Source organism: Penicillium vulpinum (assembly GCF_028829585.1).
Source record: "Penicillium vulpinum strain IBT 29486 chromosome Unknown utg000002l_segment0_segment0, whole genome shotgun sequence".
Classification (NCBI taxonomy): Eukaryota; Fungi; Ascomycota; class Eurotiomycetes; order Eurotiales; family Aspergillaceae; genus Penicillium; species Penicillium vulpinum.
The window spans coordinates 2,486,541-2,512,191 of record NW_026643242.1 but is presented as its reverse complement, the minus strand read 5'-3'; the positions used below and the strand labels follow the sequence as shown (position 1 = coordinate 2,512,191).

Below are 25,651 nucleotides of genomic sequence, written 5' to 3'. Positions count from 1 at the left end.
GATACAAAGAATGTTTGAGATAGAGAGTTGCGCCATCACAAATTTTCAATCCCGAATAGATTGATTCTGGTAGATCTACACAATTCTCTCATTTTTGTAAAAACAACAAATTTCTGAATTGGAATCAATTGCTGTTTAGCTACCGAGGTATCCATGGTTGAGCTCAACGGGTACGTTTTTTATTTCTTATCTGGCGGGGCAAGATATAGATGACTCAGCAAATAAAAAACAAGACTAGCCACCTCCGGCAATACACTAGCCGCAATGCGGAGATAAAATACACGTGATGTCAACGTCATCGTACAACGTAGCTCCCCCAACCAGATTTCCAGGTACCTCTATGATTCTCAACATCTATGTTGGTGTATTCAGAATGTGTTGAACATGACCACTGAGAAGAAACCTGCAGTGTACGACCCTTATGATCCGGCCTGTCTCCCTGACTACGACCGCGATTTCATTCAGCCCGATGAACTTGACCGATTCGAGAAGGCGCTGAATGCCCCAGAATCCTCCCCATTGACAGCCATCAACGACTGGCGTCCAATCAATCAAAGAGTTCGCAAGAGTCGTGGCCGTCGCAAAGCGCCAAAGCGGAGCAAGGATGAAACGAGAGAAGGTGTGCTATATTCTGTTTTGAAATGGCCCTTCCTCTTCATTGTATTCGCGTGGCTCATAGTACTTAGCTTTGGCTATGCTCTGGTACGCATCTATATATTAGTGTATGAGCAGTGGGTGACATGGCGGGGGAAGAGGCAAAGGCTCCGCCAAGAGCTATCTGCACAGAAAAACTACCCGGACTGGCTGAAAGCAGCTCGGGCGCTGGACGTCCATCTCGGAACCGAAAAGTGGAAAAAGACAGACGAATACGCCTATTACGACCACCTCACTGTCAACAAAGTGGTATCGCAACTGAAGCAGCTGAGGAAGGATGCGGAATGGGAAATGGAAAATGGTCGAATCGGCTCCAGCGAGGTCCCTGCCATTGAAGATCTCCGTGCGCTTTTGGAGGCTTGCGTCAAAAACAACTTTGCCGGTGTGGAAAATCCTCGGATATACAGCGAGACTTATTCGGGAACCAAGGATCTGGTTCAGGAATACATCGACGAGGTGCACGCATGCATACAGATCGTTTTGGACAATAAGCAGATTGACAAGGATGCCAAGTATCAACTTTTCAAACACCTCGATACAAACTTCGGCCGCACCGCTCTTTGTCTTTCTGGCGGGGCTACCTTCGCGTATTACCACTTCGGGGTTGTAAGAGCGCTGCTGGATAATGATGTCCTCCCAGAAATCATAACCGGCACGTCAGGCGGAGCACTGGTGGCGGGACTAGTCGCGACTCGGACAGATGATGAGCTGAAGCAGCTACTCGTTCCAGCTTTGGCACATCGGATTCGCGCGTGTCATGAAGGGCTGGCAACTTGGATCAATCGCTGGTGGCGGACCGGTGCTCGGTTCGATACTCTAGATTGGGCTCAGCAATGCGCTTGGTTCTGCAGGGGCTCAACGACCTTTCGCGAAGCTTACGAGCGAACCGGGCGCATTTTGAATGTCACCTGCGTGCCCTCGGATCCTCACTCACCGACTATCTTAGCCAATTATCTGACATGTCCCGATTGCGTCATATGGAGTGCCGTGCTTGCTTCTGCGGCTGTTCCGGGTATTTTAAACCCTGTTGTATTAATGACTAAAAAGCGTGATGGGACTCTTGCACCTTATTCATTTGGGCACAAATGGAAAGATGGTAGCCTGCGGACTGACATACCTATCAAAGCGTTGAACCTGCATTTCAACGTCAACTTTACGATCGTGTCCCAGGTAAGATTAAATTTCGCTCCCTTGTACCCTTTTGCCACTAACTTTACCCTAGGTTAATCCCCACATCAACCTCTTCTTCTTTAGTTCTAGGGGGACAGTAGGGCGACCAGTCACACACCGCAAGGGCCGTGGTTGGCGCGGGGGCTTCCTCGGCACTGCAATCGAGCAGTACATCAAATTAGACCTCAACAAATGGCTTCGAGTCCTTCGGCATTTAGAGCTCCTCCCACGACCTATGGGCCAAGACTGGAGCGAGATCTGGTTGCAAAAGTTTAGTGGCACTGTGACTATTTGGCCCAAATCCATTCCATCCGATTTCATCCACATTCTTTCCGACCCAACACCTGAAAGGCTCGCCCGCATGATACATGTCGGCCAGCAAAGCACTTTCTCGAAGATCCAATTCATCCGAAACCGACTTAAGATCGAGAATGCGATCATGAAAGGACTCCAGGATTCCAGAGCAGGTGGACGTGCGCTCTCCCCGATCCTCTCTCGCCGAATGCGCAGGCGAGAAAATGAAAATCCAGACTCTATGGTCGAGCGTTTAGATGATAATCTCCCCGAGCGCGACGGGTCTAGTTACCAGAGCGAGTCGCGCTTCGTTGACTTATCGGATAGCATGTCCCAGTCCACTGGGTCATCGCGTCCTCAGACCCCGAGTTCCCGAAGGGGAAGCGTGATCGAGGAAATAAGACGCCAGTCTGCCGTTTTCTTTGACGATGCAGACTACTACCGGGACGAAGACGCCGTGGTCATCTGAGAAGAAAAAATACGGGCGGCTCGAGCGGTTCCATTAAAGTTTTATGGCTCAGACTATTGTCTTTCTGCTTTGGGGCGCCCGCAGCTTGACCTTCCGTCATGACACTCCCTCCCGCTATTTTGGATATCAAATCTGACAAGCAGCTCATGTCGGTATTTGCAGGCACTTTCGGATAATACACCCGTGTCTCTACTACCTTCTTTGTTTCTCACCCATATGACCCCCTCCTTCATCAGCATAGCAAGGTGTCTTGTGTCGTATTAATATGCATTTGATTGTTTTTTTGACTTTGCCTGTTATTACACGTCTGTTGTTATTGATTAGATGACTTCGTTTATTCTTCTCTTTCTTGTCAAGACGCGCTATGTGTGTATAGATAGCTTTAACTGTAATATTAAAGTTCCGGGATGTATTCTAATCGGGATGCCTGCAAATTACCTCATTGTACATATGCCAAAATAATAAAACAATATGCAAAGTATCAAAAACCATCATCTGCTGGAACTCGGCTTGGCTGAGCGGGGAGTATCACAAGTGACATCAGTCACTGCATGGTTTCACCTCAGATGCACAGTGGTCTTCCGGCATTGGATATTGAGATATTTCCATTTTGAAACTAAAGCTGTTTTGGTATTGGTCATTTGCAAATAATGATTAACCTAAGGTACTTGCACCGACGATCTTTGTTTTTAGTCCACGTAATATATGTCATATACATGTAGATCATCTATATTTATGTTAAACCTAACCCTCCTACCCCGAACTCTTCTGCATCGTTATAACTTGAAGCACTTGCAGACAGAATAGTGTTATAGATTGAGCTGCCATCATAGTTGCTTTGAAGTATCATATCATGCCGGTGGACGCAGTAATAGAGATCTAAGTACTTCCGTACATGTATTTAGATTGTGCTGTTGATATTCCAAATGGCTTACAGACAATATATCTCCACTGCATCAGTGGTCTAGTGGTTATGATTCTAGTCTTCCATGATAGGAAATTCCTTCCTTATCTCATAGCAAACTGGAGAGGGGGGTTCGATTCCCTCCTGATGCATTCTTTTTTATTAAAATTCGAAAGCGGTCTTTCACTGATCCACCCTCTTTTTGTATATTTTTTTCTTTATTTACTTAGTCTAGTGATTATTTATTAGTTTGAAACGGCGGGAATTGACAGCAACAACAAGGTTGATACCCACGCGCATAACTATGGGCATAGTACATATGCTACGTTATATCTAGCTGCAATTTTAAAAGCCAGGGAGAGATAGGCAGATATCGGATTTATTCCCTAACTGATACACCCATTTCCTTTCAATGTAACGTTGTTAGATTAGCCTGCAAGCCCCAAATTGAGAATCGAACCGGCCAACGTCATTGTACACGAGCATAGATACATCCATAGGCGCTCATCGAATTCGGTTAGGAGTAAAAGAAGCAACTCCAGGCGGCAGTTTCGGGTACACGCGCGAGAAACATATATGTTGTAGGGTTATATTTCGTATCCCATAAACTCAATGGCTGCACCCAGATAAACTATATAGCTATGGTAGTTCTCCTATACGAGTCTGCTATTAAAGTGCACTGGTGATCATTAAATCTCAAATGAAATTGGTATACTCTGCTGTTGAAGAGGACTGGTACTTTTCAGGGTTCTATAGTTCGAATCATTTTATCAGGAAAGAATTCCCGTAGAGAAAGCCAAAAGATCAAACATCCGTTCGTCGGATGCGAATGCCACCATGCCATCCAACCCATCCCTGCTCAGCTGGCCCACGAAGAAGACAAATAACCAGTGATATCCCAATGAACGCTAGATTGACACTTCCCGACAGAATCCAACCCCCTTGACTGTAGAGACGGTTTCCAACAGAGGTACCCATGAGCTGACCACAGAACACGCCCATCATATATCCCGTGTTAAGCCGATTGCGCGCCTTGGGCGCAACAGCGTAGATCGTAATGCGATTAGCAATTTGCGTCATCTGCAGACCGAAATCCTGCAGCGCAGCCTGGATAATTGGGCCAGCGACAGTCCACGTGCCTGTATAGGTACCGATACTGACGCCGATGATCAGGATGCCGAGACTGACGAGAACGGAGAACTGCGGCACGAATTTATCGATCATGTAGCGTGAGAAGAGTGGGCCTAGGAACATGGGCGTAAGACCTGCCAGGGAGAATAGTCCGATTGTCAAGGTTGGGTAGTTGTAGGGATCACCGGCTAGGAGGAAGGTGAGTGTTGTCCAGTAGCTGGTGAATGTGGCCGAGAGGAAGAATGACATGAGTGTTGCCTGAACAAGCTCCGGGGATGTCCAGTAGTATCCGATAATGGAATATAGGATCTTAAAGTAGGAGATGTTGGTGTTTGTTGATGGATAATCGGGCATGAATAACCATAGAAGGCCAAAAATGAGGAATTGGAGTCCTAGTGATAGCCAATATATATTTCGCCAGTGTGAATATTCTGCAACTATACCGGAGAGCAGACGGGCAAAGAGAAGGCCCAGGACAAGTCCCGAAGACACGACTGATAGAGCAGTTGCACGACGAGCCGGGGGGACGAGGTCTCCGACAAGAGGAAGCATGATTTGCTGCATAGATAGTAAGATTCGTGTGCTCAGGCCAGAGCTCGGATAAGCTTGATTGTACGCCTGGGACCACTTACTGGAGTAACAGTCGTGACCGAAGACAGATAACTCAGAACAAGGAATGTCTCGAATGAGTTGGTGATGCAAATCCCAATCCACAATGCGGCAGTAACAAATGTTAACGCCAAAACGAAGTGCCTTCTCCGAACTAAGTCCCCAAGAGGACAAAGGAGGATCAATCCCGTCGCATATCCAGCCTGACTGCAGGTTGGGATCAACGAGACTCGCTCATGCGAGACATCGAAGAATTGGGCAAGAACGTCAAGAATGGGATGTGAATAGTATAGATTGGCAACCTTCATGACAATATTAGCGATGGCTATAAAATATTTTGATATTTTCCTATCCCATACCGTGAAAGTTCCCGAGAATGCGAATAGGAGGTTCAGAGGCAAGCCGAATTTACTCGGGTTCTCTGGATTCCATCGACATCGTCGCGGTGTCCATGAAACGATATCGATAAAGCGTTTCCAATACCTGCGTTTTCCAATTGGATATTCTGTCGTGCTTTCCACATTGGTATCATGGCCTTTTTCATCCTCCCCGAACTCCTGGACCGTCGGGGAATTGCAGCGTGCGGAGGAAATTGGTAATAGGTCTGCCGGAGCTTCAGTTTGAGAGCTGGAATGGGATCCCACTCTTTGAGTGATTTCTGCAGTCATTTGCTAGAGCTTGAAATCTTTTACAGCCGTATGCTCTTCTCTATTTCGATGACATCAACGAAGCCGAAAGACATGAGATGAGCATCAGGCTCTAGTGGGATTTTTGCGAGATAAGGCCCAAGCGGATCGGAAAAGATTATCACCTCCCTGCAGATTCGGACTTTTTACGCCAGTAATAAGCCAAATTCGTAAGGCGTATATGTATTTCCCGGTGTGAGATGTTGATTATAAAGAATCTCAATGTAACCCCATTTTCATTTGGCCCCCACATTCGGGCAGATCCGCATTGCCAAGTTTACCCTATCTTGATATATACATTCATATAAAAGTTAGTTTGGATATAATGTCTTGTAGATCAGCGTGATAGTCTTGATTTTGAAGTTTGAAATTCATATAATACATATCGTAGAACGAAGGCACATTAGGGTTTGTAATAGATACCCCGGAAAGTAGGCCGATGTCATAGAAGCATGAACTGATATTAGATGACAAGCCATTTTTCTGTAATAGCCTTTGCCATCTTTGTATTGCCACTGAGAACATGAATACACTGTAGTGCATAAGCGGCCTCGCGGGAGAAATCCTCAACAAAACGCTGGCCGCTGGGGGATGAAGTCTTCTGGGGTTGGCCATCATCGCCCATAACCACATCAGCGTCATCCGTTATAGATGTCGGTTCATGGAGAGACTTTTGCTTGGCCTCTTGCTGAATCTGCTCGCCGATTTTCAACACCCTGTTGTACCCATCGATCGCAAGGTGGGCCAGACCAAGCGAGTGCCAGACACGAGCGAAATTGAATTCCATCTCCTGTTTTTCGGCTAGGAGGGTCCCCGGCTTCTCGCGAACCAGCCGGTATTCATGCATAAAGGAAAGGCCTTGCATGATGAGGTAATGACGATTCTCAGATTGCCGTTTGAGGGAGTGATGGATGAATGAGAGTGCGATGGAGAGGAGAACAGCGGGATTTTGGTCATCTAGGGCGTATGCTCGGAAGAAATAGTTCAGGGCCGGGTAGAAACTGTTTCCGGAGTACAGCATGTGGCCATAGAGCACGAGAAGAGCAATGTCTAACTCTTTCGCAGTGATGGGTTCACCGGCTTCGTCTCGTGTGGATAGAGTGGCACGCTCTTTCCAGACAGAGTGCCGGATGGGTCGAGGGGTATCTTGTGGCATTGTAAAGTCTATCGCCTTGATTTGGCGAAGCATGAATTTCATGTTTCCAGACGAATGGAAAAGCGATCGGTGAGGGTCGCCACATAGGTGGCCCAGCATAGAGAAGAGTCGATAAGTGTCCGTGACAAACTGATATTCTTTGATGAACCAGCGGGCTTCATTGGCCAGGGTCTCTTCATCTCGTGCGCGAAGAGCGCAAGCTATATAGGTGTTAATAGGTAATCAATTAGTAGTGAATTGAATGAACTCACTAAACCAGCAAACATGAATCAATCGCGACTTAGGCTTAGAGTGTAACCAGATGCTTGCAAGCGCCGCAGAATCAAGGATTTCATAAGCTTCTTCTTGCTCGCCTTGTTCTGTTACAAGTAGAGCGTACTGCAGGAAGATGTCAAGCCACTCATCAAATGGTATTCCATGGTAGTCGGTGGGAACGGCGCCCTGCAAGGGCTCCTCCGTGACATCTCCTAAATATGACATTAGCATGGTGTGTATGGTTGAATTGACTGAAGTGATATATACCCATGGTTTCCTGAAGACGGCTCGCCATTTGCTGCATTTCATCCATCATTGCGCCGTTTTTGGTCTGGTTCTTGGCGTTTACACCAGTGGAATAACCCCTAAAGGCAATACTTCGATCCATCGGATAGAATGCTCGATTGTTCCGGAAATCTCGCAACAGAGCATCAGCAATGTCTAGCCAATCTTCAATGGCTGTAGGAACACCGTCTTTGACTTGGGGATTCAACTCTAACAACTTGGCATACAAGAATTGAATATCGTCAGTCCTAGTACCTTCGCCAGGTTGTGCCCGTCCCTTGCCAGCGGTCGAGGGAGCTGCGTTCATGAGTGTTGCTGTTTGTGTCGGTTTGGGTGCAATTGATCGGAGGGGTTCCGATCCACCCATCTTGAACTCTATGGCAAGCTGTTCAAGCCTGGTGTCCTTTCTTCTTCCTCGGCTGCGATTTTCCTGTCGACCGATCAGGACTGCCTCGCTGGCATACTTCATAGCCTGTTCGCTCATCCCAAGACTCTCATATAGCTTCGCTAGCAGAACTCGCGACTCCATATGACTAGCATCATGTTCAGCGACGAGGAGATAACAGCTTTCAGCATCTTCCACCTTGCCCAACTGCATGAAGCAATCAGCCATGGCCATGAAGAAGCTAATATCAGCATGTTCAGCGGTCTGCTGGATAGGTGTGTAGTACCGGAGTGCTTCCTCCAAGGCACCGGCTTGTTTTAGAGCATCTGCTACTTCTCTGAAAAGATCACCGTAGTCGAAAATGCGGGCACCTTCGGCATCATCTTCTGGGCTAAGCCATTCAAAGTGATGCTGGTTGTAGTCTGTCAGTACTTGAATTCAATCATTAACCTTATCCAGGATTAAACTTACCAATGCCTCGCTGTGATGCTTGTCGCCCAATTTCAGGCGGAAGATACCCATTTTTATCCGGAGCTCCAGCGGAAGACCAAGCCCATACGACTCTCGAGGCCACTGACCGGGCAGAAAACCATCAGTTTTGATACGCCGAGGCGAATCATCAGCGTCCCATTCTCTGTCGTCATCGTCGATGTTGTCCCACACTGTGTCTTCTCCACGACCTAGAAGCCAGCGTGCAAGTAGTTTCAAAGAGATGAGTCCTTCTTCTGGTTGATTGAGATAGCCAAAGAGTTCAACATAGATATTGAGATCCGACCAGGTGAAATCAGCAGCCTCAGGGTCAAGAGATAGGTAGTGATCAATGCTGTCCGCATAATAATCTGCCGCTTTTTGTACATCATTGAGATCAATGTACGTCTCTGCAAGATGGCGGAGTGCTCTGACACTGTGTGGGCAGTCCTTGAGTAGTCTCTCATATTCGGCTGCGGCTCGGCCATTGTGACCTAGCTCACGATAGATCGCTGCTCTCTGGAACCGAATGTTGGTGTTGCTAGGACTGACCTCGAGGATTCGGCTGTAACAATAAGCAACATCATGCAATGCGGACTGCCGATTCTCTCCGGCGCGATCTAAGATGAGCCGAGCAACTTTGACCCAGACCCCGGGATCTTTCGGCCTTGTATGAGCTCCGTTGAATAGAGCCGCAAGGGCTTTATCATTTTCCCCTTGTGCGAGGAAGATCTCTGAAAGCAAAGAATGGGCAGCAAACATCTCGGGATTGATTTGGATCGCCTGCATCACCAGATCAATGGCCAGTTCGTAGTCTCCATCAATGAAGGCAGAGGTAGCTCCTGAATGGAGATGTTTGAATTCCGGACTGGGCTCCACTGGTTTGCGTGGTCCTCTTTTGATGCCCTTTCCACCGCGAGCGCCATATCTTCCAGAAAAGCGTCCACCTCCACGACGGCGGCGCCTGCTGGCGGCTGAATCATCATCGTCATCCTCCTCCGCTAGTTCATCTTCATCAGACTCACTAGTATCATGTTAACTAAAGTCGGATACGTGGTGTCTCAGCATACATACCTCTCGCTTTCGTCTCCGGATAAGGCAAAGTCCTCGTCTGACATGGCTCCGTCGCCAGGCACGGGAGGATACGACATTTGGGGATACTCCGGGCCATCGTATTCATCCTGGTAGATTTCATCAACCTCTTGTTCTTCTTCGACTTCGCCTTGGCCTTCGCCTGGGCCTTTGCCTTGACCTTCGTTGGGATCTTGATGATATTGATTGATGCTGTGGGGTTGAGTTTGTGGGATTTGGTCCCCGAACAAACGAGGATCAAGCACCGAGGCAAGCATCTCTCCAACGTCAAAAGATTGATCATTTTGCCATGGATAGTGGACAGTTTCATCGATATCTGGATATGCTGACTCTCCCTCCTGCATTTCCTCATCTAGAGGAATACCGTCCGGGTAATGCTTGGAACTCATGGCCACTGACGTTTCAAAGTTCAATAGAAAGTGTTTGTCACTGTTGATGAAAGCTATAGCTTGAGACAATCATCAATTATGTGGATCATCAAGTGAGTTCATTATCAATCCAGTCTAGTTGGGTGTGCACTGAATCTAAGAACGTTTCAGGTCTGGGGCTCGGCAGATATTCATAGTAACTGTCTCCACCAGGCTGTAAAATATTCAAATTTGAACAATAACAGAATTTCCAAACAAAAGAAAACAGAAAAAGTCCCTAAAGACTAAAAAAAAGCAGAGATATGGAGAAGTCTAGGAAGAATGTTGAGGTCTCTCGGTGAACCCGTGATCTCGCGGCCTGAAACAGAAAAGCCTCTTCCAAACTTCTTCATCCCCAACTTTCCTCCTCTTTCTCTTCCTCCCTCTCTCTCTCCAGCTCTTCTCTCCCCCTTTCTTTCCTTTTCCTCTTTCTTTGGGACTCGGTGGCTTGACTGTGTTTGACACACTATTGCTTCAAGTCTCAATTTTCTTTCGTTCCAGGTCTTAATTTTTCCATCTCAAATTTCGAGGTGCAGCCCACTGGACTGGTCTGTGCCATCGTTTTAACGAGATCTGGATCTTTTCAGCGCCATCTGACAACCTTAAGATTTTGGCCTGGATCCTGGTTATAAGGATTTTTTGATTCTATTTTTCACGCAAACTCAGCAGGTGCTGCAGGTGTTTTGCAGTAATCATTTCCCCCACTGTATTTACTAGTCATCCTCTCAACACGTCGCCTCAAATCATGGCCAGTCATATCATTGGCAATCGCAACAGCACCCCTGAAGCCTCGAATTCATCTCTCCGTCCTCCATCCTCATCGCGAAATCTCGGATCGCACCAGCTGCGGGCGTCGGCAGACATGTCCGGATTTCCTTCGCCGCTGTCCGCCCGAAGCATCCGTCCAGCATCGGAGGTCTTTTTCAACCAACAAACTCAAGGTCAGAATGCGACAGAAGATGCTTTGGACCGTGCCGCTCAACAATGGCTCGCGGACATTGATCAGTATGAAACTACATTGGAAGAAATGGCAGCTGCCACGCTTGATCAGGACTTTAAGGATGAGCTCAGTGCTATCGAGCAATGGTTCCGTGTTTTGAGCGAAGCTGAGAGAACTGCGGCTCTATATGCTTTGCTGCAGCAGACCACTCAAGTGCAGATCCGGTTTTTCATCCAAGTCCTGCAGCAGATGTCTCAGGGTCTCCCGATGTCCGGCCTGCTCTCTCCTGCCAATTTTGGCGAAAAGGGTATGCTAAAATTGTGCACATCACCTTTTGGATGTAACTAACCTACTTTTCGTCGTGTAGATGCTATGTCCAGCCGTCTAAGTGATGCTATGTCCAAGCTTAATATGGACACTTCCTCCCGGAACTCTCTCGGGCGACCTCCGCCATCCCCTGGCGCGAAACGAAACTCTGTCCTCGACCCTTCCACCATCAATGCGATGTTCCCGGATGCTGCTGCGGCCATTGCAAAGAAGAAGGCCGAATTCACCCAGCAAACTGGCAACGCACCTCCTTCCAACCGCAATAGCGCAGTCTTCGATCGTGCCTCTTTCGTGGCCCCCACCATCTCGGCACCTGACAACACTTCGGACGGCCTGGGTCAACAGCCTGGCTCTCCGTGGGCTCAGCGTGGTGTTTCAGACACGCAACCTCCTATTGCTCGGCCCAAGTCATCCTCCGGCCACCAGCCTATGGGTCAGTTCAGCCAGCCCTCTGGCATGCGCTCGCCTCTCCCCCAGACTGCCAATATTCCCGCTCCCGACATCGAACCCCCGCTGCTTTCGCCATATAATGTCGGCAACCACAGCTGGGCGTCAATGACCAACACCCCGATGACCGCGACTTTCGGCCAAGCTCACCAGAACTCCAACACCCACGCGGATATGGTGGCCAATGCCACGGCAATGAAGCTGGCAGCTTTGTCGACAGTGAACAACCGCATTGCTCTGGATGACGCTCGCAAGTACCGCCGTGCTCGCTCTAATGATGGCCAGAACAAGAACTCGCATGGAAACCAGATGCTCTCCCAGGGCTTGGCTAGCCCAGGTCTAGGTGGACAGCACTTGGTGGCCGGTCAGCTTCTCAACACCCAGCAGCTGGCGGCTCTGCAGGCTCAGCAACAGGCGGCTATGGCCGGTAGACGGTCTCGCCCAACATCGCCCGGCATTGCTATGCACGGTGGTGGCCTGACCCCCATGGGCTTCACCTCACCTCAGAACAACGGATTCCTGGCTGCATATGATCCCAACAATCCTCTTATGGGCAATGGATTGGGCTCTTTGAACATTGGACAGTTTGGTCTGGGTAATGAAGGCTACCTGTCAGACCACTCAGAGGTTACACGAGGTCGCTCTCCACGGGGTCGTCGTGGCAGCTCGAAGCCGCCCGAGGACCCCACAGACCCGGCGCTTCTGAAGGATATCCCCAGCTGGCTGCGATCCCTCAGGCTGCACAAGTATACCGATAACCTGAAGGACCTGCAGTGGACGGATCTGGTTGACCTGGATGATAAGGCCCTGGAAGATCGCGGTGTCAACGCTTTGGGTGCACGCAACAAAATGCTGAAGGTAAGCAAGCGTTGCTTGATATTTGATTCTGATCATATACTAACATTTTGCACCAGGTCTTTGAGCAGGTCAAGGAGGCCCGTGTCGATGGCAAATTCGAAAATCTTGTTTAATGTGATATTTGAATTTAAAGTCAGCGACATCATGGAAATGCCATTTTCTTTCTACTATGTTTTGCAGCATAATCGAGGACATAGGGAGTTGAAGTGTATCAAACGCTGTGATGTGAACGGATTCATGAGAAAGGCTCGGGATTATTGAACATTGGATTCGGGTTAATAGTAGATATGAACATGATTGATTTGATTTACGTTAAATACTCTCCTAAATAGTGTACTTTTACTCCGTAGATGTAGTTGTAATATACCAGTTGTCCGAAACATCATTCTGGAGAAAGACCATGTGGCCCGTGCACTTCTAGAAACTCGCTGCCACATCCGACCTCCATCTGTTCAAGCCGAAAGCTGTTGTGACTACCCCTCCATGAGAATATCTCCTGGTTGCAACAATTTCATCGCCATTGAAGAGCAAAAGCACCACAATATCAGTCAATCTCAGCAAAGTTCCGTTCGAGACTTGATCACTACCAACGAACGCCGAGAGCCATAGCTCGACCTCTGAAATCAACCATCAGCTACAACAAATCAGCAGAGAAGAAAAAGACAAAACAGCCAAAATGGCACCAACTAAGCAGGAACTCTCCCTGCTAATCACCCCTCTCGTACCTGAGGCCGTCCAGCACAACAACCGCGTATGACTTGCCCACATCCCGCATGCCACCCAAACCACCCCTATCCCACATCCATATCCTTTACACTATCAGATCTGCATCCGCATCTAAATTCCCTACTCTAAATACAACCAACTAACACGAAAAACAGGTCCTCTCCTCCCTCCACAGCTTAACCTCCTTCCTCCTCGGCCTGTCCGCCGGAATCCTAGCCCTCCAATCAACCTACGGCTTCGCCTTCTACTTCCTCGGCACGATCCTAGTATCAGGACTCTTCCACGCAGTGCTGCTCCACCGCTCCGGTGGTGCAGGTGCCGGCTCTTTCTTCCCTGGCAGTAACACCGGTGAAATCGAGGGTGTTATTGAGATGGACGAGAAGAGCAAGACTGTGCGCATGCAGCTCGGTGGGAAGGCTGGCCCGAGGAAGATTCTCCGCAAGGGCGCTTGGAGGGATGTTTGGTTTGGTGGTGGTGTTATGAGTGAGGCGCTTAGTGGATTTGTTCTTGGGTGGGCTGGTGTTGGTGGTGTTTTGAGGTGAATAGAGTGTCAGCTGGTGGGATCTTGGATTCTATCCAAAAAGCTACCGGTGGATTTGTTGGATGATGTTCTAGGAGATTGTATATGCTATGTACGAATTGAATTGTTGCATGCTTTTAATGGGCTTGGGATATATTACGTTGCTATTGCGTCTGGTGGGCAGATAACAAAGGTCAAGACTATGACCTAGTGCCTTCAGCATATATACAGATTTTTCTTAAAATGCAGTTCAAGTTCCCAAAATAGCCACCCAAAAGACAACCCCACACATATTGCTTGATTTATGACTCCTCACTCGCAACCTCATCAACAACCTTCTCAAACTCCTCCAACACCTCCTTAGAAACAGGATAAGTATACTCCGCCGAAGGGAAAGCCCTACTCTTAACCTCCTCCCTATAGGCCTCAATCCCCCTCCTCGCCTCCCCCCAAGCATCCGCATAAGTCTTAACAAACTTAGGCAAAAACCTCCCCCTCGGGGAAATTCCCCAACATATCAACCTGCACAAGCACCTGTCCAGAACACCCATTCCCAGAGCCAATGCCAATAGTCGGCACGCTCAACCGCTGCGTAACAATAGCCGCAATCTCAGGCGGTACAGCCTCAATAAGAACCATACAAGCACCGGCTTTCTGCACCGCCAATGCATCCCGCAGCAGCTTCACAGCGCCCGCAGCAGACTTACCCTGCACGCGGAACCCGCCGAGAGAGTGCTGCCGCTGCGGCGTTAGCCCGATATGCGCCATGACTGGGATTCCGGCTTGCGAGATCTTGCGGATAGTAGATGCCATCTCTGCGCCGCCTTCGAGTTTCACACCCTTCATTCCGCCTTCTTTTACCATGCGGATTGCGGATGTTAGTGCTTTTTCTGGGGTGGTTTCGTAGGACCCCATGGGTAGGTCTGCGATCTATTGCGGTTGTGAGCATGTTGATGCATATGCATGTGCGTTTTGGTGGGGTGGGGCGGGGTGAGGTGTATATTGTATTGGAATGTATGCATGTGTATACTTACTGTGAAGGCGCTCTTGACGGCGCGTTTTACGCTGCGGCAGTGGAGGAGCATCTCGTCCATTGTTACTTCGTTTGTATCTTCCATGCCCATTGCGACCATGGCGAGGCTGTCGCCTACGAGCACGATCTCCATCCCGGCTGTGTCGGCGACATGGCCGCTGGGGAAATCGGATGCTGTGAGGACTGTGATGGGCTCGTTCTTTTTGTAGAGGTTCTGGATGGTTTGAATTGTTACTTGTTTGCGTGTGCTGGTGGTTGTCGAGCCCATTGGTGAATGGGAGCTATATTGCGCGATGCATGTTTTGATTGGTGATACTCGTGTAGGAACAGGAATATTGGCCAGACTTCTGAGGTGCAGTGCTGGGCGCTTCAGGCAGTTGACTGCTTTTAGAGACATTTTGAATCGAATAGCTGATATATTTTGAAGAAGGGAAAAAGCCGACTTAAAGAAAAGACTGTCGTTCTGGTGGATGCGGCGTAGTCCGCAGTACTTGAACTATGGGTCCTATTTACCTCGGCCATCTACATGCCTCGCTTGCTGTGGACTCCTCTTTTCTCTATTGTCTCTATTTAATATGTTTTCTCTATTTAAATTCGATTATTCTAATATACCACATGCAAAACATCATACATAATGGGTTTCTCCGACCTACCCGCCTGGTTTAGAGCTTCTTGAGTAGTTGTTTATCAGTCTTTAGTCGAATAGAAAGCCCGATCATAGCAGCAACAAGAGCCATTGCACCAGCATAAAAAATAGCCGGACGGTAACCCATAATCCCATGATTCTCCCCGCCAGCAGCATCGAGGATGAACCCCGCAATGGGGGCGCCCTAAAAAAATAGTCAGTATTGCAAGCTTATTGTATATAAAACTACAGTAACTACAAGCCAGTCACTTACAAGCAGATACCCCCCAGCCCATCCTGTTACAACCATTCCCATAACAACAGACACCCTCGCCGAGCCAAAAGTATTCCCAACAACAGTAGGCATAGTTGAAAAGAAGCCCCCGTTCGCCATACCATTGACAATAACGAAGACGACCAACGGTCCCAGCGAAGTAGAGATAGGCCAGATAATCAGCATGCTTAGCGCGCTTAGCAGAAGAGAAATAAATAGCGTATTTAGCGGCCCGACCATATCACTGCATAGCCCGCAAAGCAATCTCCCCAGAGCAGAGGAGAAATTAAATGCTGCGACGATACCCGCTCCCGTGCCGGATGACATACCCAGCGAGGCCGTGAAGAGAGGCAGGAAGAAGGGTGGGACTAGAAGGGGGAATGTGGCGATTGCACCCATTGCGAAGAGGAGGACAAAGCGAATGTCGCGGAATAGACGCCTGTAGCAGGTGTGAGTTAGTGATTAACAACGACAGCATAGCAAAAAGAAAGCAATATAGTTCTATGGTTATAGAACGTACCAATCCACAACAGCCGACGGCGGAATCGGAACCCGCTGCTTGATCAAATACGCAGCTGGCAAGCCTGTACCCCAAGTAGCAAACCCGATAATCCGGAACGTCCACTGCACGCCCACGCGATCAAGAAGCGCATTCATTACGAAGCTGATTACAGCACCGCCGAGTCCACCAGCCGCATAGACGATGCCATTTGCGATCCCGCGTTTCGCTCGGAAATACTGCGCCGGCGTGACAGAGACAACCATAAAGCAGAGACTAACAATGCTGGTCAGTAACAGCGCACTACAGTCTCCCAAGCATGTACTCTAATATACCCCGCATCCACGTATACTATGTATACACAGAAACAAAAACTTCCAGACAGATTCAATGCTCACCTAATACCAATTCCCATAACAACACCAGCCGTAGCAAACAAGCCCCCAATATTCATAGCTGAGAATCCACTCAGCACCTCCCCAAGACCCAAAAAGAAGACGCCCGTCATGGCGGACGCCCGCGTCCCGAGTTTGCGGATAATACGCGCGTTCAGAATTCCCAGGAAGGAGATACATGCTGTCGCAAGGGAGCCGACGAATGCCAGCGTCGACGATGATGATACGCCTTCTTTCACGAGTGCGGCTTGCAGAATACCCCAGCAGTAGGATGTTCCGATGAACCACCATGTTACCACTGCGCAACCTGATATCACGACCCAGGCTTCGCCGCCGTCGGGGACTTGCGAGTCTGCTATCAGGGATTGCTGCATTATGTCGGTTTCGGAGGGGGTTATTGAGTGGTCATTTTGGTTTGTTCGTGCGGGCCTTTCTTCTAGGTTTTTTGTGTTGAGGGCTTGGAGGGAGATACCCGTGCTTGTTGATTGGGGATTGACCATTTTGGTTGCTGTGAATCGTATCTTCTTGGTGTAGGAGGGAGAAGAGATGGTCTTACTAGATTTGTAATGTTATGGGATCTACCTGAGAAACCCTTTAGCTGAAGAAACTTCAAGTTGAAAATTATATAGATGTTCGCGGAAGGCGCTAGTTTGAAATAGGAAATCAGCTTGACTCATCATTTTCACATTTTAACAATTTTAGCCTTGAAAGCCCTTATCCTCATATCTTGGGATTTGTAAATTATTAAAACTTTCGCTAAGCGTGAGTAGCCCTTGGGAATATTGAGAACGACAAGGTACTGAATTGTGGCTTCATATGGGGTGCGGTTAGACTCGGAGGAAGTGGAGATGGTTAGTGACAGGGCGTGGTCGAGGATGATTATCAATCAGATATCTGCAATGCACCTGCAAGCTGTTGTTTTACTAAGGATTGGTTCAAGTATTCGACTACACAGGCCATGTTCAAGCACTAAGAATATAATATATTCACCAAGCGGTTTATCAAGGACATGTGCAACAAAGTATGTATCTCCCCAGGAAGAAATCAAGTAGGAGCAAAGTCCATTTCAAACAACTTTTCTTCCCAGATCCAAAAGATGACCAACAAACAAGACCCAAATCAATTAAATCAACACAAATCAAGGGGATAGTACCAAAAAAATACCACAACGACAAGATGTCTATGGTCAATACCATGGAATACATTCAATATCGACAGAGCTAAGTGACAAAAGTATAGGGGACATGAAAATGTGCAAATACAAACATGCCAAAGGCGAACATGATATTAACAGGTCATAATCGGGGTATATCAGATCAAACTCCAAGCCAGGGAGGAACAACTGATCCATGCAGACAAGAAATGAAACGCAGAAAAAAACAATCAATCAGTGTGCGGGATCTCGTTCGAGGAATTAGCAACAGCGCTTTGAAGAGCGCTGGTCAAGTCGATATGGAAGAAAGGCCGGTTCATGCCCTGCACGAGCGCAACCTTACGACGGCTCTGGTACGCCTTGCTGTCTGTGATATCACGCTGGAACTTGTCCTCGCGGATGACCTCCGAGTTCTCGGATGCGGTCTCGATGCCGTCGGTCTCGAAGGCAGTGGTGTTGGAATGGGACTTAAGGCCGGATTCGATATCTGCGGTCTTGTGCTGCGACTGCTCACGCTGGTTGGCGACGATTTCGGCGTGGGCGGCGGCTGAGGCGCTGCCTTCGATCTCGGCTACGCTGAAGATGGGCTTCCACCGGTGGAAGCCATCGCTGGCGACGGGTGTCGGGTAGCCGAAGCCTGCGGCAGCCAGGCCGCGCTTTGTCCAGCGGTTGTTGATGTGTGCGAAGTGCCATTGGACGGTGCGGGGGGAGGCGTATAGGTCAAGCTGGTTGCGGACATCGATCAGGTTCTGGATTGAGGTTACGTCGACATTGTTCACGGATGAGAAGTCTAGAATGACAGCCTGGAGAAGGGGCAAGTGCGAGTCATCGACCCTCTTGCCGCGGCGGGCACCAGTGTCATTCCAGGGATAGTCACCGCGTCTGGCGTAGGCGTGCGGGTTCGTTCGGCGGGTATTCTTGAAAATGGTTGAAACCAGGAAATCGGTATAGTGGTTGGCGTTGGGATAGTTGAAGCCTTCGGAAAAGCGGTAGATGAAGATACCTGGAAGGGGCTGCTCCACTTCGATATCGGGGTTGGAGCCATCGGTATGGTTGATAGGAAGGAAGATAGTTCGGTTGTGGTGCTCCTCGTCATCGGAGGGAGTCTTGTTAGTTCCGAATGATCCGTACTTTCCATCGTTGTCCAACAGATGGTCTCCAACAACGGAGTGAATAGTAACACGGCCTAGGAACTGTCCGCGGGCCTTGGCCACACGGAAAAGCAGGACGGCAGCCGAGACAGAGACTGTGCAGTAGATACCAATTTCAATGGAAGTGAAAACAGTGACAATGACACCAATGAAGAAAATAATGGCATCAAGGGGGGACACGCGCCAGAACTGATAAACAGTGTTAGGGGGAGTGATCAGATCACCGACAGCGTGGATAATGATACCAGCCAGAGAAGCCTTGGGGATGTAGAAGAAGACGGCAGGCAGGGCATAGATAGCCAAGAGCACCACGATCGCGGTAATAACACCAGCAAGGGGTGTGCGCACTCCAGCTTTAGACTTGATGGCTGTCCGGGAGAAAGACCCAGTGGCGGGGTAGCCACCGAGGAAAGGACCAAGCAGGTTACTCACGCCAATGGCCACGAATTCCTGAGAAGGATCGATAGTGTAGTTGTTAACACGGCCGAAGGACTTGGAAATGGCAATGTGCTCAATCAGAAGAACGATGACCGCAGCTGGAAGCTCGCTAGAATAGGCCGAAATGATCTTAGCATCCATAGTGGGCACGGCGGCATGCTGGAATCCTCGAGGGACCGTCCCGAGGATCGAGAATGCTGGGTCATCCCTTCGGTGCAAGTTCACGGCGGCACTGATCATAGTGTAGAACAAGATCACAAATACGGTCCGAAGAGTCGAGATAAAGAACCAAGTCTTGGCCTGAGAAGGCTGCTTTTTCGCGGCGAATGTGCATCCCGAACGGATCATGTACAGCATTGCACAGGCAGTGACACCCATAGCAGCATCCAGCGTGGAACTGGGGAGGTATTTGAGGGTATTGATAATCACCTGGTAGGTGGCACCACGCGTGCTAAATTTGGCCTTCTCACCCAACATGGTTGGAACCTGCCCTGCGCAAATATTTATCGCAGAGCCCGTCATGAAGGCCGAGATAGCGGGGAGAGGGATGAAGTCGACAATGAATCCGATGCGCAGGATACCCATCATGAAAACAATAGCACCGCAAATGATAGCAAGAGAGGATGCAATCAAATGCGCAGGGTAATCTGGGTATTTGTCTTGGACATCGGCCACAATAGTTCCGGTCAGAGTTGACATGACAGCCACGGGCTATGATATGAGGTTAGTACTATAATTTTTGGTTTCAACCGGTCGCAGTAGTCACTCACCCCGATGGTAATATCCTTTGACGTGGCAAAGAACCAATAGATCAAAACTCCCATGAACGAGGAGTACAGACCGTACTGTACCTCCAGTCCAGCCAGGTTCGCGTAAGCCATACCTTGTGGAACAACGACAGCTCCAACGGTGATACCGGCAACTAGATCACCGTAGAGCCATTGTAGGTTATAGTTGCCAATCCATGTGATGAAAGGGAACAGATTGATTAAATATCTGCCAATTTGGGCACCGGATGGGGTGACCTCGCGGATCCAGTCGACACTTGTCGGCTCGGGCTCGTTGTATGAGTATGTGTCGACGGTGCCCATGGAGAAAGTTGATTCTCCTCTTGTAACGGGCTCAGCGGTAGCACCCAGAGGGTCTCTGTATGCGAGCTTGATACCAAGGACCTTGGCCAGGGAATGGCCCAGATTGGAATTGGCCGAGGCCATTTTGTTGACCATGTTTTCCCACCACTACTTGTGTAGACCGGAGTTGACTAATATCAAAAGCCGGGAATGGACACGAAAGGACCAATATGTGAGAGTTGTAACTTTGAAAGACAAGAGTCTCCAATGTGCTGACGATGAATATAAAAAGAATGTCAAACCGGATGATCACGCACTTTGCATGGACCGAAAAAAAAGGCAAAGAATGTCGGTGCGTGATTCGATCCCGAATGGCGCAATATCTCCCCAGATTCGAAATAAGATTTGAAAAAATATCCGGCTAACTCGCTTGGGCTAAATTCCAGACCAGGGGATATAAAGGTCAGACTATAAGAATTTTGAGATTAGAATGTAACCACAAATAAACTGGTTCTTCGAAGCGAGCCTTGTTAAATCCAGGAGGGATTTCACGCGGCACCCGGGTCCACTGACGATCTAAAGCCGATCACTGAAGCAAATCCGCAAGTTCCACAACAGTCTGGAAGAATGACGACGGGTCGTGGAGTATATCCGCTCTTTATATGGAGTCTATCGTCAAGATGAGACGGGGGATACTTGGTTTTATGTTTTAAGCTCTGTCTCTCACAAATCTGTTAAAACTAGGTAATGTATTCATTGTTCTCATGACAATTCACCTCACCTGATAGCCATTATGAATGTATAAATTCCACAAATGGTCAACGTTGATGACTAAACCGGAGACTACCTGGATAAGCCGGCGTAGTGCCAAGATAATGTGGACGTCGTGGATGACGAATGGCAACGCGCCTCGATGAGATTTGCCTCAAGAAGATCAACAAGTGGGACCACGAGACCAATCACGGACCTTGCAGAACACGCAATCTGAAGGTGAGATGGTGAAAAAGAAAGAGGTTCCACTTTCTGAGCTGTTTGTGTTCTGCTTCTGTTCCTGTCCTTTTTTCTTTTTGTTAAGATTGTTTCTGATCAACTTTAATCCAGACCGCTTTTGTTTACATAATTAATCAACGGGAAGGAGCAATATACTCTGTACCTCCACACTGACGGATCTCCTACCTAGTATTTGTAAATTGTATTGATCATCTGCCATTACGGGATTATATCAATTTGCATTTAACAGTCTTGTGGTCCGTGTGGGCTTGGCGCTACTTTATCTGTTAGGTGCATATACGGAGTACCCGTGGACGAATATGCACCTTCTCCCAACAGTTACGGACTCCGTGGACAGTTGCCTTTTTACATATCGGCCTTCAACCTCGGCTATCCCGAGCCAAGAGAGAAAAAGCTACAATTGCGATACTCTTATACTATATCGCTCCAACGGTCAAGGTTTGAGGACACATATACGGGGTACGGAGTGTCTCTGATATGCCGCTTAGAATATATAGAATATACACATCCCGAAAAATCTTTCCCCTGCATTGTTTGTAAAGACGCAATCAAGATCTAAATCACGTCATTGAGCTTGATTGTTGACCTGCATGCGGGATATTCAGACCAAAGTACTAAAGTAGTGCTACCTCGCAGCCCTTAACTTAAAATGTGGTGCCACGATGCTATACCCATGTCGTTCTTGGCCCCTTTTACAAACGTATCAGCTATGTCTGAGTGTTTCTTCTTAGTCACTTGGTAGCCTTCCTAGTGCATTCCTCGGCCCTGTTGACCATATCACGGAAGACATTCCTGCTACTTAGGTTACATAGGTACATATTCACGTTCAGCATACTGTCTTACTATACTTGATTTTACAGCACATAAGAGGGAAACTAGCCGACGCGAAGAAGCAAAAAAAAAGTAAAGGAAAAAAAAAAAAAGAAATAATGTGGCGCCCTTCAGCTCAAGCAGCTGACGCTAAGCCATGGCCCGGATCTACAGCTGGTTGTGGTTGCATACCCGTACTCATGGCACAAGCATCCCCGCTATACGGAGTACATACAGGGTACAGAGTACATTGTGTTTCTCCTCGGAGACGATCTTGAGTTTCAGCCTCGTCTTGCTTAGACGGGATGGCGTATGGCTTGTATACGAGAAGATTGTCATACCGACAAGTAATTTAGTTAGATATATTATTGGTTTCTTTTCTTTCTTGCTCGCTATTCTCGCTACACACTTGCCACTAATATAACATAGCGTCGTTATCCTCGCTCGGGATTCCGTATTCTTGATCCCCGAGTCTCCTTTTCGCCATTCCTACATATGAATACGGGATCTTGTATTCGTTCTAGAGATTTTAAACCTCTAGCACGCCATAAATCAGTTTCCATCCTACGTCTTATGTTTGTGTGGCTGGTGTCGTGATGCAATCTCGGTGCTCCGTATTCCTGTGCATGCGTACATATGCAGGGGGTGACCCGATCGCAAAGTCGCTTTTGTGGGGAACATTTATTCTATAACTCATTATCACAGTCTTAATTTTATTCCCGGTGAGCCTAGAGCTTTTGGGCGTGATATATAGATGCCCTCAAAGCTTGAGATGAGGGTAGGTACTTGGTACATGAACAATACTGATCTCTCGCAATCGACATGATCCTTGTAGTATGATGTGATCGGACACTTCTATTCACTAACCTGAAGTCGGTATATCTAGTGCCGGTTCAAGTATTATTGTGTTGTGGCACAATCACGCTCTTTTTATCGTCATCCAGGAAAGCGACTTATATTAAGGAGGCGTATATTATTTACTTTCGTTTGACGTTAGAGCTTTTTTTTTTGTGAAATAGGAGAGCGTTATTTTCACTATTAAGTTGGGCTTGGTAGCAATTTCCAAGTTTTAGCCTCACAGTGAAGCTCGTTTATTGTAACAAACAGCCAACTTTGAGAGTTTATTTTAGTCTTATAAATTTTGAGATTGAAAAATCTGTGATGGAGTTCGGCTCGCGATATGACGGCTCAAAAACGCCGAACCATACTATGTTTAATGTTGAAGTGGCTCAACCGGGATTACCAAACGGTGTGCTCGATTCAAAAAGCAGGTCAAAATCATGTAGCATATGGCCTGGTGTCAAGTAATTTGCCAAGAAGTCATACTCGTTGGTAATAGGAATGCAATCCTCCTTGCTTGCCGCCGTGCTGTTCTTGAGTAATTGCCGTTGAGTTTCTGGACGTGAGGGTGACAAGGTTTGGTCATGAACATTCCGAATGGCTGATTCGCTGGATTTGAAAGCGGCTTTGAAGTATGCGCGTGCGAAATGGGCACCCCAGTATCTGTCTCCAATTTCATTCAAGACAGCCAAAGAGAGATCTAGCTTCTGTTGGGCCATTTCTTTGGCCAGTCCGTTGGTCCAGAGCCCTTCAAGGAAATTTATTGCAGTTATTGATGTGAGAGCGGTTGTACTAATGGAAGATCTATTAGCTTTTGAATTAAGTGGTTTTTCTTTTTGCCCCAAGAGCTTACCTTTCAGGAGGGAGATATCAGATTAGATCTGCGGAGACGAGTCGTCTTAATGAATCGGTAGCAGATGAAGCCGCAAAGACTGATTTTAATCTAGCATTGGCTTGAAGGGGGCCGGCTTCGCTGGAAGCGGCACCATCATACTCTTTAAACATGTGCGGACAATGAATGGCGATGATAGAGAGTCTGTGTTTAAATGTCAATTCCGGTCACAAGTAAACAGGACAAGATACTTACTGGAAGAATATGTAAAGTATGTGTTTGTGCAACGTAAATGTTTGATCAGGATCATTAAGCACCGTCACGGTATCAAGCTTTAGCTTCCGGTCGAGACTATTGTACCATGTAGTCAATGATGCCTCACAGGAGTCAACCTGCTTCGAGGGATCTTCAGGCTCCCCAGGCCTGTATTGACATAGCAGAACCGAGCCTAGATGCACACTCCACTGGGCTAATTCGACAAAAACGGGCGCCATATCTACAGCCCGAGTGAGGATTTTTTCATCCTTTTCACTTAGGATAGCAGAAGAAGCCTGGCCAACAACATCATCAAGAGTCACCATACCTAGATCACAATCTTCCAGCCAAATGCGCTGAGGGTGACATAACCCAAAAGCTAGCCATCGATCTCGGTAGACACAACACCACCACAGCCGCCTCCAAAGGCTAATTTGGGAGCGAGGGATGTTCAAGGCACGGGGTCTCCGATTCAAACCAATGGACTGACCAAGGCTGATGGCGACACCGACCCAATGCCAACTGTCAAGCCGATCATTGCTATCAACATACCAATACCCCAAGAGAAGTACGGCTTGTATGAGCGATATTTTGTTCTTCTCGTAATCCATGTCATAGAGAGCCTGCAAATAATAAGCTACCTGATTAGGGAATGGCCTACTTGCTGTACTCACTTTTGCTCGCTGATAAAGGTCTTTTTTCAGGTCCTTGATTGAGGGATATTTGGAACGTGCCAGAATTTCTAGAGATACGAACTTTTTCAATTTAGTTGTGATATATTGAGGGAGGAAGTATACTCACATTACTAGCAGCAAAGAACATACTTTGGAGGAGAAGCAGACTCTGTGAGGCCATCTCTCCTGCACGGTAGCTTTTCAAGAAATTTGTCACTTGAACAACAGGTAGGAGAGGGTGTACAAACTCGAAATAGCATCTTATGAGCTCTTCGCACATTTCTGGGGATGGAAGCAAGAATGCCCCTTTTGCCTCGAGGTAAGACAATTCCTCTGCTGCTAGGGGTATTTTTGATGATTCTGGGATTCGGCAAGCAAGTAAATCGGCCTCGGAGACACTAAAAAATCGGGCCAAGCTTGGAGACTCTCCTATCAAAATGACCCTTTGTTAAACAAGACCCTCAAAAGCATCAGGTTATCAAAACATATAGAATGATTGCTCACCAACAAAAAAGGGAACCAAAGGGGTGTGGTCCTTAGGCGTCGGGAAATTATTAGTGCTGGCTTCAGTATTGCCACAAAGGTCTGATTCATTACAGCCAGAAATATGTTGAAGTGGAGAAGTGAAAGAGATAGCGTGGCTGGTTGGCTCTGAGGCTTCTCTGGTCTCAGAAGGATTTGACGAGCCCAAGATCCCTACAGTGCGAGTACTCGCCCCGGTACCAACACTCTTTCTGTCGTTGATTTTATGACTTTGGGCCCTTTTCCTTCGTGAAATGTGTGGAATACAAGGAACCTTGTCAAGCTC

At 47.9% G+C, this 25,651-nt stretch overlaps 9 protein-coding genes across 9 annotated transcripts; 3 read left to right on the top strand and 6 right to left on the bottom strand.

The window, feature by feature from the left end:
• Nucleotides 1-384: 384 nt before the first annotated feature.
• N7479_004008 (patatin-like phospholipase domain-containing protein) lies at nucleotides 385-2,587 on the top strand (the record flags this gene model as incomplete). The annotated part of the gene is made up of 2 exons (XM_057251705.1): nucleotides 385-1,824; nucleotides 1,877-2,587. The coding sequence occupies 2 exons, from the start codon at nucleotides 385-387 to the stop codon at nucleotides 2,585-2,587; spliced, it is 2,151 nt and encodes a 716-aa protein (XP_057111030.1).
• A 1,708-nt stretch (nucleotides 2,588-4,295) lies between these two features.
• N7479_004007 (MFS transporter) lies at nucleotides 4,296-5,899 on the bottom strand (the record flags this gene model as incomplete). The annotated part of the gene is made up of 3 exons (XM_057251704.1): nucleotides 4,296-5,180; nucleotides 5,255-5,533; nucleotides 5,591-5,899. 3 exons carry the CDS (start codon nucleotides 5,897-5,899, stop codon nucleotides 4,296-4,298), a joined length of 1,473 nt encoding a protein of 490 aa, XP_057111029.1.
• Nucleotides 5,900-6,380: 481 nt separating this feature from the next.
• On the bottom strand, nucleotides 6,381-9,947 carry N7479_004006 (tetratricopeptide repeat protein; the record flags this gene model as incomplete). The annotated part of the gene is made up of 5 exons (XM_057251703.1): nucleotides 6,381-7,273; nucleotides 7,325-7,540; nucleotides 7,596-8,409; nucleotides 8,470-9,490; nucleotides 9,541-9,947. The coding sequence occupies 5 exons, from the start codon at nucleotides 9,945-9,947 to the stop codon at nucleotides 6,381-6,383; spliced, it is 3,351 nt and encodes a 1,116-aa protein (XP_057111028.1).
• A 763-nt stretch (nucleotides 9,948-10,710) lies between these two features.
• N7479_004005 (RNA-binding protein VTS1) lies at nucleotides 10,711-12,650 on the top strand (the record flags this gene model as incomplete). Its single annotated transcript, XM_057251702.1, has 3 exons — nucleotides 10,711-11,212; nucleotides 11,273-12,537; nucleotides 12,594-12,650. 3 exons carry the CDS (start codon nucleotides 10,711-10,713, stop codon nucleotides 12,648-12,650), a joined length of 1,824 nt encoding a protein of 607 aa, XP_057111027.1.
• A 563-nt stretch (nucleotides 12,651-13,213) lies between these two features.
• On the top strand, nucleotides 13,214-13,805 carry N7479_004004 (EMC6 family protein; the record flags this gene model as incomplete). Its single annotated transcript, XM_057251701.1, has 2 exons — nucleotides 13,214-13,288; nucleotides 13,419-13,805. 2 exons carry the CDS (start codon nucleotides 13,214-13,216, stop codon nucleotides 13,803-13,805), a joined length of 462 nt encoding a protein of 153 aa, XP_057111026.1.
• A 280-nt stretch (nucleotides 13,806-14,085) lies between these two features.
• N7479_004003 (3-methyl-2-oxobutanoate hydroxymethyltransferase) lies at nucleotides 14,086-15,338 on the bottom strand (the record flags this gene model as incomplete). Its single annotated transcript, XM_057251700.1, is given in 4 exon segments — nucleotides 14,086-14,250; nucleotides 14,273-14,713; nucleotides 14,818-15,312; nucleotides 15,330-15,338. 4 exon segments carry the CDS (start codon nucleotides 15,336-15,338, stop codon nucleotides 14,086-14,088), a joined length of 1,110 nt encoding a protein of 369 aa, XP_057111025.1.
• Nucleotides 15,339-15,478: 140 nt separating this feature from the next.
• On the bottom strand, nucleotides 15,479-17,109 carry N7479_004002 (uncharacterized protein; the record flags this gene model as incomplete). The annotated part of the gene is made up of 4 exons (XM_057251699.1): nucleotides 15,479-15,646; nucleotides 15,716-16,154; nucleotides 16,236-16,490; nucleotides 16,613-17,109. 4 exons carry the CDS (start codon nucleotides 17,107-17,109, stop codon nucleotides 15,479-15,481), a joined length of 1,359 nt encoding a protein of 452 aa, XP_057111024.1.
• An 883-nt stretch (nucleotides 17,110-17,992) lies between these two features.
• On the bottom strand, nucleotides 17,993-20,577 carry N7479_004001 (SLC26/SulP family anion transporter; the record flags this gene model as incomplete). Its single annotated transcript, XM_057251698.1, has 2 exons — nucleotides 17,993-20,062; nucleotides 20,122-20,577. The coding sequence occupies 2 exons, from the start codon at nucleotides 20,575-20,577 to the stop codon at nucleotides 17,993-17,995; spliced, it is 2,526 nt and encodes an 841-aa protein (XP_057111023.1).
• Nucleotides 20,578-23,471: 2,894 nt separating this feature from the next.
• On the bottom strand, nucleotides 23,472-25,270 carry N7479_004000 (fungal specific transcription factor domain-containing protein; the record flags this gene model as incomplete). The annotated part of the gene is made up of 3 exons (XM_057251697.1): nucleotides 23,472-23,886; nucleotides 24,170-24,924; nucleotides 24,971-25,270. Coding segments are annotated over 3 exons (1,470 nt in total), but the record flags the coding sequence as incomplete, so codon positions are not given.
• Between the last annotated feature and the right edge of the window lie 381 nt (nucleotides 25,271-25,651).